General features: G+C 33.5%; 1 protein-coding gene across 3 annotated transcripts; it reads right to left on the bottom strand.

Moving 5' to 3' along the window:
- Positions 1–4,439: 4,439 nt before the first annotated feature.
- Positions 4,440–9,111, bottom strand: LOC7478693 (uncharacterized). Of its 3 annotated transcripts, none has more exons than XM_002300279.4 (8): positions 8,645–9,111; positions 8,409–8,559; positions 8,115–8,294; positions 7,739–7,873; positions 7,484–7,566; positions 6,182–6,275; positions 5,981–6,083; positions 4,440–5,167 (listed from the first exon to the last, which is right to left on the bottom strand). In XM_002300279.4, the coding sequence occupies exons 1-7, from the start codon at positions 9,010–9,012 to the stop codon at positions 5,994–5,996; spliced, it is 1,101 nt and encodes a 366-aa protein (XP_002300315.2). In that variant the 5' UTR covers positions 9,013–9,111; the 3' UTR covers positions 4,440–5,167; positions 5,981–5,993. The 3 variants fall into 3 exon arrangements, 1 of the variants encoding a protein (XP_002300315.2); XR_002981975.2 differs by lacking the exon at positions 4,440–5,167 and adding an exon at positions 6,415–6,454 and having other exon boundaries at positions 6,043–6,083; XR_008058539.1 differs by lacking the exons at positions 4,440–5,167; positions 5,981–6,083 and adding an exon at positions 6,347–6,454 and having other exon boundaries at positions 6,185–6,275.
- Positions 9,112–10,683: the final 1,572 nt, after the last annotated feature.

Here is a 10,683-nt window from a genome sequence, read left to right as displayed (position 1 = left end):
GTAATTTTTATTTATATATGTATTTGATAGGTAAGAATGTGTTTACCCTCTTTACTAAGATTTAGAGTAAATTCTCGAGTCGGATTTTAAAACTAAGATAATAATTATTTTTATTTATTTGTTGACTCGGGTCAATCCATGTTGACCCTCCTGACCTGTAATGTGAGTCTTGCCCCGATCAACCCCTGAGTTGGTTTTAAAACTATAAAAATAATAAATTTTATAATTACATTGAACCAAGTCCTTCCCTAGATTGACCATCGAATCAAGTTTTAAAAATATGATAATAGTTACTTTTATTTTATGTTGACCCTCATGTCATATGACTTGGGTCTTACTTCGAGTTGGTTTTTTAAACTATAAAGATAACCATTTTTGTTCATACATTGATCCAGGTCAATGATCAACCTCACTGAAGACCCGAGCCTTGTCCCAGGTTGACTCTCAAATCATGTTTTAAAACTACAATAATAACTATTTTTATCTTATATTGTCTCGTGTCAACCTGATTCGTGACCTGGGCCCCGACCAATGACCCAAGCTTTCCCCCAGATCGACCACCGAGATAAGTTTTAAAGTTATGATAATAACTATTTTTATATTTGCATGTCTTGGTTGTATAATTTTGGAAATTAGAGTTTTTAACAATGATATTTTACGAATAAAAAAATGATAAATATTGTCTCTGGATACGTACGTTGTACCTCCTGGTTTGAAAGTACAAAAATTCACTCTAAAATTGTTTCATAGATAAATTTATTTTTATATCTCTATCTTTGTCTTTTTAACTAAACATATTTTTTATCCCTGTTGTCTTTGTCTTTTTTGTCATAGAATAATAACTAAACGTTAAACAATGCTAATGTTTTTAAAGAAACAAGAAAAATATGAGACCTCAATCGTTGACTTGAAAATAAACTTAAATAATTTAATAATACAATTAAAAAAGGCATCGACAATAAAATAAAACTAACAATAAAAAATGAGTTTGCAATATCATACTCATAAAGAGAAAAAAGAAAAGTTTGTTGAGGATTTACTGTTACTCCACTGTGAACATCGTCCAACCCAACCACAAAAAAAAAAACTTACTAAAATGGTTCTAATGTCACTATAAAAGGCTACAGGGTGATACCAGAAGAGGTCACATGCGTTGTCAGAGCAACGACTCAAAAAACAAACCAAACAAAATATAATGAAGTTAGAATCTAATGTTTATATTTAATCAGTTAAGTTAATTTAATTCAAAAATATTTTTTTTTTAAATAAATTAAATAAAGAACAACAAATAAAAGACCCGAGATAACTCAAGTTATTTTTAAAATTAGTGAAAATTCCTATAGAAAAAAATTTAAAAAACAATGAAGTTAGATCTCGAGTTAAATAAGTGCTAAAGGGTTAAATTGAAAAAACACAAGCTTAAAAGAATGAAAAAAAAAATCAAACAAATCTAGGCGGATCTTCTAAATCTAGGTTAATTTCTCAAACTCACAACCCATGAAATCCTAAACTCATACTCAATAAAAGAAGCTCAACTCTCAACTCACTAGTATACCATCCATTTTGTTTTTAAATTATATTTAAAATTTATTAAAATACTAAATTTTTCATGGTCAAGTTGATATCAACAAAAAAACCATAGTTGGAACGATGGATATTGCTTAAATAATTTTTGCTTCTAAAGACAATTTAATTATTTTGTTGTGCTTTTAAATAGCAAAAATACTAAAAAATCCCTACATTCTAGTTAAATATTTTTTTATTTCAAGGGCAACTTAGTAACCTTATCGTGTCTTAAGAATATGAAAAGACTGTTATATCTCTAATTAATTTGATAATATCTAATTGACTTTATAAAAAAAAAAAAACTATTTTAGCAACAAATAATTTTTTTTATAGAAGAGAAAAACAATTATTGCACTGTTCTTGTTCACCGTGCAGTGTGTTCTGGTCTACCGTGAAAAACTAAGCCCTATTAGGGCCGTGTTTGATTGCAGGAAAGTGAATTCCTGGAATTCACTTTCCTTGTTTTCCCATGTTTGGCAGCAATATAAGAAAATAGTCAAAGGAAACTGAATTCCGGTCAACTTTAAAAAAGTAACGTTAGGAAAGGAAAGTGTTTTCCTTTTGTTAAATAGAGGAAAACACTTTCCTTCGGGCCTTTCCTTCCGTTCATTTTCTCATACAGCTGTGTATCAGCTCTCAACTGGAATTTTTTCTTCAAAATCACAGAGGAAACTGGGAACAAGAGGAAACTGAGCAGGAACAAGAGAGCAGGAACAAGAGTATTTTTCTAGACCAATTAATTCTTGATAAATCTGCTACTGCTACTGTCATATTTTTTCCATAACATTTCCAACTTTTCATCTTCATAAATCTACTACTGCTACTGTCAACAACTATTAATCTCGTCACATTCAATTAATCAAGCAACCCAAACAAACACAACCCAAAAAAACACATTCTGTTGACAGAGAGACAAAACCGGCCGGGGAGGGATAACTGTGACAGAGAGAGGCAAAACGGTGGGGGGAGGGCGGGAGAGATAACTGTGACAGAGAGAGGCAAAACGGTGGGGGGGGGAGGGGAGGCGATTTCTGTTAACATGAAGAGGCAACGCGATGGGGGGGTCGATTTATGTGAACAGAGAGAGGCCAAAACCGGGGGGGGAGGGGCGATCGATTTCTGTTGACAGAGAGGCCAAAACGGGGGGGGAGGGGCGATCGATTGCTGTGAGGCGGCCGATTTCTGTTGTGGGGGCGATCCATCTGTTATCAAAGAGAGACAAATCGGGGGGGGATTTCTGTTTCTGTGAATCCTTGGGGGGGGGGGGAATGGGAGCAGGGGAATTGGGGGACTGGACCGAGAGGAGAGGGAATTGGGGAGCAGGGGAATTGGAGGAGATTTGTGAATGGGAGTAGGGGAATTGGGGGACTGGACCGAGAGGAGAGGGAATTGGGGAGCAGGGGAATTGGAGGAGATTTGTGAATGGGAACAGTGAAATTGTTGAATGCTAATGGGAAATTATACAAATCGGTTATAACGAAATTATAGGGAAAATGTGGAATGAATATAACAGGAAAAATAGGGAATTATTGTCCGCTTATTTTAAGTTTTTAAAATTAAAAAAAATATAGTAATAGGTTTTACTTAAAAAATATTTCACAAGCTTATTTCTATATAATATGATATGACATATATAGTTATATTTTATAAAATAAGCTATGTATGAATATATATTATAATAAAAAAAATTCATCATTATACTTTTTAGATTTCATTCTTTTATTGTAACTGATTAAATTTTTATATTAAATATTTTATATATATTAGATAAACTTGAAAAAAAAATTAATTCATTAATAAATTATTTTCCAGTTTCTTTTCCATAACATAACCAAACACAGAAAAGTGTTTTCCTGTTCATTTTCCATAACACTACCAAACATCGGAATTCACTTTCTCGGAATTCACTTTTCAGGAATTTACTTTCCCCGGAATTCACTTTCCAAAAGGAAATAACTTTCCTGCAAACAAACGGAGCCTAGATTCTTTTTATTTTTTTAAAAATTAATGGGCTTGTACTGGGTGATACATGTTCTCCTTTTTATTCTACCTTTCATCGAAGCCTGGGTGTCAAACTGGTTCTTGGTAGGTAAAAAGCTCTGTCATTGGGTCTAAATAGGCCTAGGTTTTTTTAATCGGGAGCTTATTGGGCTCAGTGTTATTTGTCGGGACGTTGTTTGAGTTGCTAGATGAGGGAATATGATTGAGTAGGGACAATAGTGGCAAGATGAGTACGTAATGGGGATAGATGAGATAATTGCAAATACTAGATGATAATTAATTTTTGTTAACCTTGTCTTTCTCCACCACTCATCATTCTTCTTCTTCTTCTTCTTCTTCTTCTTCTTCTTCTTCTTCTTCTTTTTTTTTTTTTTTTTTTTTTTGATGTTTGGAAGTATGGTGGTAGTTGCTTTTCAAAATGTTTTCGCTTGAAAATACATTAAAATAATATTTTTTTAAAAAATTATTTTTAATATCAGCACATCAAAATGATCTGAAAACACCAAAAATATATTAATTTGAAGTAAAGAAAAAAATTAAAAAAAAATCAATTTCTTACACGAAAACAAACTCATAAGAATAGATAGCATATAGAACATAAAATCTTCCAAGTATATCAAGTTTTAACTATTCAACGAAGTAAATTTAATTTGTAAAATAAATATTATTTGTTTTTTTTTTTTTGCTCATTTTGCATGGAAAAATTAAATGGAACAATAATATTAATATTCTTGCTCTCGATAAATTATTTGTCACCCGGTCATCTCATCTGTAGTCCGTGCACAGTTCTATATCTGGATATCTTTATTATTACAATGAGTAAAAGAGCATGGCTTATTGGAAAAATTGTCGGTTGATGCTACACATGCGGGTGATTCCTTACAATCGAAAACCGAGTAAATTATATATTAGTTCCTGTAGTTTTGGGTCTGAACATGCCGTTTCTTTCCTCAATGATTTCAAACCAGGGCATTACATGAAGATCCCGAAAAGATCGATGTTCTTAGTTGAGGTACATTTTCTTCAGAACTACTGCCAAGGTAACAAACGAATTAAATCCATCTATCTTGTGTAATTGTTGTAATAGTTCACGTGATGCATTCAAAAGGATCAACCATTCAAGAATTTCCTCAAAACAGTGATCTTGAACTGACAAAGCCAATTATAATGAACTGGTTTTTCCTTGGAGGTGCAGTAGGACCAGTTATAATTTGGCTGTTCCACAAATCATTCCCCAAGCAATCTTGGATTCCCCTAATTAACCTTCCAGTCCTTCTAGGGTCAACTGTGATGATGCCGCTGGCTACACCATTAACCTACAATGCCTGGATCATGGTTGGAACAATTTTCAATTTCTCCATCTTCCGTTACAGAAGCAGTGGTGGCAGAGGCACAATTATGTTCTTTTAGCAGCATTGGATGCTGGGGTGACTTTCATGGCAGTGCTTTTTTACTTCTCAGTCGGCATAGAAAATAAAAGTTCGACTTGGTGAGGTGCAAATGGTGAACACTGTGAACTGGCATCTTGTCCAACAGCCAAGGGCATAATAGTTGATGGTTGTCCAGTAAACAAACTTTGTTGCTCTTCTGATTCTAGTTTCTGTTTAAAAAGTTACAAGGGATAGAATTAGCAGGTATTCAACAACATCCACCAAGCCATAGTGGCAAGGTCTCGTATATTGTAGTTTAGTTAGAAAGCCAGCTTCACGAGTGCATTGTTTTTAGCTAGAAATATATTAATGCAAGTCTAGAAATATCCAAATAAAATTCTAGCCCAAGGAAATGAATCATTTCTGAATACCTTCAGACAAAACCATCTCACTTCACATTGAGTCACTTGGATTTTGGCCAGGATGCTTTTTTGGCACACTATACTAGACTGGTGGAAGGAATGACAACAAAATATTGTTAATGCCGGTGCATGGAAAGGTGCATTATACCTGGCAGATGTTTCCTATCATAGTGGAAGCCATACACAGCATTGATACTAAAATACACTCATTCCCTTGAACCTGGTATGTGATAATATGGCACTCCATATTTTTATCAACATCATGCTACCCTATAATCAAGGACTATTTAGCTTGATTTGACTAAATCTATAGCCACACATAAAAAACCAAGCCATTCATAATGATAGAACACAGAAAAATGCTGAACCACAAGTGAATAAGCTATTTCATTGAAATAACATGCACATTTGATGTACGGGATACCCTTTGCTGTTATGAAATAACTTGCATATGGTATTATTGTCATTGAAATAACATGTATATGGTGTTATCGAGAATGACATAAAATAGATAGAAAGAAAGTGAAACGGTACATGGAAATGTTGAAGGCATGATATTTTTTGTGCTTTAGCAAACTTCAATTGACATAATGATCAGAAAGTCCTAATTATAAATCATACCGAGTGAATGTGATCACGATGCATTAACTGAAAGCCACTGATTGTACTCATCCATCCTTATTATAAAGGAACTGGAACTTGGTGAGCCACCTCCTCCATATGCCTTCATGTTCAGAAAGCCAAAGAAAAATCACTTTGAATGTTCTCCCAAAACAGTCAATACAGGAAGTAAGAAGATATTCACTAGTCAAAATGCACAACCTTTGCAACTTCAGAGGTATCGGTAGCACTATCAATGCTCCTCAGGCACATCTTAAGATCATTTCGTAGCATGTACACAACAGCTCCTATGGGCCTGAAATCATTAATGCATACAGCATAAGATGATGCACAGTTTTATTATAATTAGCTACAAGCACAGGCAACCTTGTGAACGAGTAAAAAAAGCTTTTCCCATGGTAACTTGGCCAACATATGGAATTCTTATCACTCACTTAATGTAATGATGATATATTGCATCACCGAGTTGTTCTCCTAGTCACAACATTGTCAAGAAAAAGCCAGTTAAATAACATCATTTTACTTCTATGCATACCAATTTTTAATGCAAGAAATTCACTTAATGCACATCTGATAATATGCCAAAGAAAATCTGCAGTGTTTATACAGTTATCCTTTTTGAAAAACTTGTGTTGCTTAAATAACCCAAGGTTGAGCTTATTGTGTTAAGTTCCAAGAGCTACACTAAGAAAATTATGCTGACACAAATTAACACATTCCACCCCCAATCCACCAATCATTCTCAAACTAGGGCCCAATACTATGATGTCGATCAATTGTGAAAGTTTCACCAACTCTTCAAAATAGACCTTCTAACTTTGTTCACTTCAAACTAAAGGACAGATTTCAAGGTCAACAGCTGGTGACCAGATATTCATCAATGCCACTTCTATCCAGTCCAAAGTTTTTGACTGCACATGATTGACAAACTAAAATTCATATTGTTCAAGAAATCCATAACATCTCATAGAAACTTTTAAGGAATTCTGAAGGAAATTACTTTCAACATTTGAGTCCATGACAACATGAGATACCAACAAAAACAACGGAAATCAGGGTCGTGGAATATGAAATTCATTAACTTTGAAACTACAGTATGCCAAAGAGAAGGCAACTAAGATGGTCACATTATTGGGCAGAGGAGACCTCTTGCACTGCAAACCCTACCCCCCAAGCCCACCCCTTACCCAGGAAAAGACAAGAGGGCCCCAATCAGCTACATAAGCAAAAAATATTCCGGATGTTAAGTCAGGTTCATGTTTAATATTTTAACTACCATAGTAGAAAATTAGAAATACTACTCTATATCTAGAAGACAGTGCCAGAGTAGAAGAGAATGTCCACATACAATCAGCTACATAAGCAAAAAAACTCTGGATGTTAAGTCAGGTTCATGTTTAATATTTTAACTACCATAGTAGAAAATTAGAAATACTACTCCATATCTAGAAGATAGTGCCAGAGTAGAAGAGAATGTCCACATACAAACTACAGAAAAATTACCTAAGACCAGCTGCAGCACTTTTTACACTAAGTTCCTTGCCGATTTCATCACTTAAATGAGAATTGCCATCTGCTCTAACTCCCTATAATAACAGAACAGAAGCTGATAAGGCCAAAAAAACTACTGAGATGAGAAACTATAGCCTTTACATGTCATGTCAGTCAAATCATCTGTTGAACCCCAAATCCTATAAGATGAAGTAGAAAAACTACAACACAAAAAGATTTATCTGAGAAATGATGAATTCTGATTACCAGGCACTCTCCATAAACTCCTCGACCCAATCGAACTTTAAAAACCTTATCCATCAACTTACTAGCAGCAGTCCATCGCGATGAAATATATGAATTTCCTTTCTCAATTATATCAACAGGACTTATCTCCAGCAGCTACTACAAATGCAAGTTAAATAAAATTCAGCAGTTATCATCATTTAAAGGAAGCATGAATGTGAGGTAAGAACAAAGACAAGAAAAAGGCCATTTTAGTAATTCAAAACATCTTCTAACAATCTTCAAGATTTAAACCAATGGCAATAAAATAAATTATCTCAACAATTACAACACGGATTCGAAACACCAAAACAGCAATCCACGACAAAAACAAGATGCCAAAATCCAAAGCACAAACCTCTTCAAACATGTACGGGTTGGTGACATAATTAAACTTGGAGCGCCATTCACCAATTCCAACATTAAAAGCTCTAATATCCGGTAAACTCCGCCGTCGAAGGTCCATATCTTCAATGTACTTGAGAACCATTTCAACACGATCTTGATCTTCCGCTTTCAATAATCCCTCAACTCCCCCCTTATTTTAATCAAAGAAAAACAAAATCCCGATCTCAATAATCAAATTACTCCTAAAATTATATTAAATTGATAATAACTGAAATCACCGCTACCACCTACTGCTACTACTTACATTGTTATCTAGAATCTTCTTCGAGAAGTACTCGTAGACAGAAGTGGAGCTACTCTTCTCAACGTCAACAGAAAAACTAACTTTCTCTCCACAATCCTCTTTCGATTGCACCCTTGAAAGCACCGATTTTCGATGATCAAAACAAATTACCCTGCCAGGAAAAAAAAAAGACCTAAAACAAACCAATTCACGTTCTCGATAAAAAGAGAAAAAATCAATGTGCTATTTTAGCTTACTGGCAATTTGATTGGCGGGAAAGAGTTGAAGCAAATCCACGTGGACCGATAAAATCAAGAAGGTAACATCTCTCAAGCCCTTCAATTCTGAAATCTTCAACCCTGAAGGGTTCGACGGATGAGAAAGGCAAGATGAGGCAAGGGAGATTGAGACGAGAGTGAAAAAGGTGAGCAAATAAAGCGGAGAAAGCACCGGAGAAAGAGGGGTAGTTATAGAGCACAGCGATTGGGGTTTTTTCTTCATTTGCTTTTGATATGGCTTCTAGAGCCGCATCTGAACGGAATTCTCGAGCCGCGGATGGTGAAAGAGGAGGTAAGCGTGAAGAGGGGAAGATAAATCTCCATGTTTTCCGGAGTAAGAGAGCCATAATTTTATTTCAAATATTGGAAGAAGGAGAACTGGATTGTTAGTTGTTGCTGTGCCTGTTGTCTGTTGAATCAGCGTTATGACCGGGGTGCGCTTGGTCCGTGGTGAGTGAGGTAGAAAAGTGGCCGTTAGGCCGACTTATTTATAGGGTTTTAAGGCTTGAATTTAGTAGTTGTTTTTTAAATTATTTTTTATTTATAAATATATTAAAATAATATTTTAAAAATTAGTATACTAAAATAATCTAATAATATAAAAAATTAATTTAAAATAAAAAAATTTCAAATTTTTTTAAGAAATATTTTTGAAATATAAAAATAAACAAGCTTAAAATTTGATTTTAGAATTAATTCAATTTAAGACCCATATAATGAGTTGATATAGATCAACTTAATTTTTTATTTTTTTAAAAAATCTGATATAATATTATTATGATTTAATTCCTATCTCATTTCTAGGTTTATGGGTTGTCAATTACGTATTTTTTTCATTATCTAATGAGAGATATCAGTAAAACACACATAATTATAATTTTGTGTGTTGCAGTTATTGGAAAAAAAAAATATGGCATCCATGCTACATATAAATATGTACTTGAATGTAAGGAATATGTTAGTAAAAATATAAAAAGTTTATGTGCATTGACATTGACGGTTCGAGCTCTATGTTTTAACTCATTAGGACCCGGGAAAAATATGTTGAGATGCTTGCAGGAGTTTAGAATTTTTAGGTGTTACTATTTGTGCCGAGGAACATACAACTACAAAGTTATCGGAGCTGATATGGAGATTGACCTGGTTAAGAAGCTGGGTTTGTGTCAGGTTATATGGATTGATCCGGGTCAATTTGAATTAACTCGAAAAAATTAAAAATATATTTAAAATTTTAATATTTCATATAAAAAAATTAAAAAACAATCCATGTGAATATAGACTATACATATTATAAATAATGAAGTTTAAAAAATTATTTTAAAAGATTTTTTATGTTATCCTTTTAAGTTAAAGTATTTATACCAAAATTTTTTTATCTCACATTGAAAAAACATAACTTTTTTATTGTGAACTTAGAGTATATATACTAAAAAGCTTCAAATTTCACATTGAAAAAATAATTTTTTTTCTTGTAAACATAGAATATATATATTAAAGAACTTCAAATCCCACATTAAAAAAATAAAATATTCTTCTAGTAGTGAACTTTGAAAATGGTTAATAACCAACTAAAAAATATATATAAAAAAGGGGTCTCTAGTTAGGAGAAAAAACACATTTGCAAAAAAAAAAAAAACAAGTCTTAACCGGGTTTTGCCAGGTCGCTTGGGTCACAGGTCAACCCAAGGAGTCAACCGGTTTTTGCTTGATTTTTTCCCATCCTAGTCTTTTACCTTAACCGGACTAATCCAATTATTAAATCAACGAAGTCCCAAGTCAACCTGCTGATTCGATCTGAATTTAATAACTATACTACAAAGGTTATTGTCGTTTGGGCTACATGCCCAAACAAGCAACATATTATTATTATTATTTTGAAACTCATATACCACTAGATTGGTATAAAAAAATTACAATTATATGTTAGTATACTGAAAAGAACTTGAAGTTGCTAATATTCCTGCTCGCGTGTTAATTCATATTTAGTTTATTAGCTCATTCCTTCGTTATATTCACGA

The sequence above is a fragment of the Populus trichocarpa genome, chromosome 1 (genome assembly GCF_000002775.5).
Source record: "Populus trichocarpa isolate Nisqually-1 chromosome 1, P.trichocarpa_v4.1, whole genome shotgun sequence".
In the NCBI taxonomy this organism is placed as follows: domain Eukaryota; kingdom Viridiplantae; phylum Streptophyta; class Magnoliopsida; order Malpighiales; family Salicaceae; genus Populus; species Populus trichocarpa.
Note: the sequence above shows the minus strand (reverse complement) of the source record. Positions and strands in the feature narration are given on the sequence as shown.

Coding starts and splice junctions, on each gene's coding strand:
- LOC7478693 (XM_002300279.4), bottom strand. CDS start 9,012: ATGGCTCTCTTACTCCGGAAAACATGGAGATTTATCTTCCCCTCTTCA. Junction 7,567..7,738: donor GAGTTTATGGAGAGTGCCTG/GTAATCAGAATT, acceptor CTGTTATTATAG/GGAGTTAGAGCAGATGGCAA. Junction 6,084..6,181: donor ATACCTCTGAAGTTGCAAAG/GTTGTGCATTTT, acceptor CTGAACATGAAG/GCATATGGAGGAGGTGGCTC.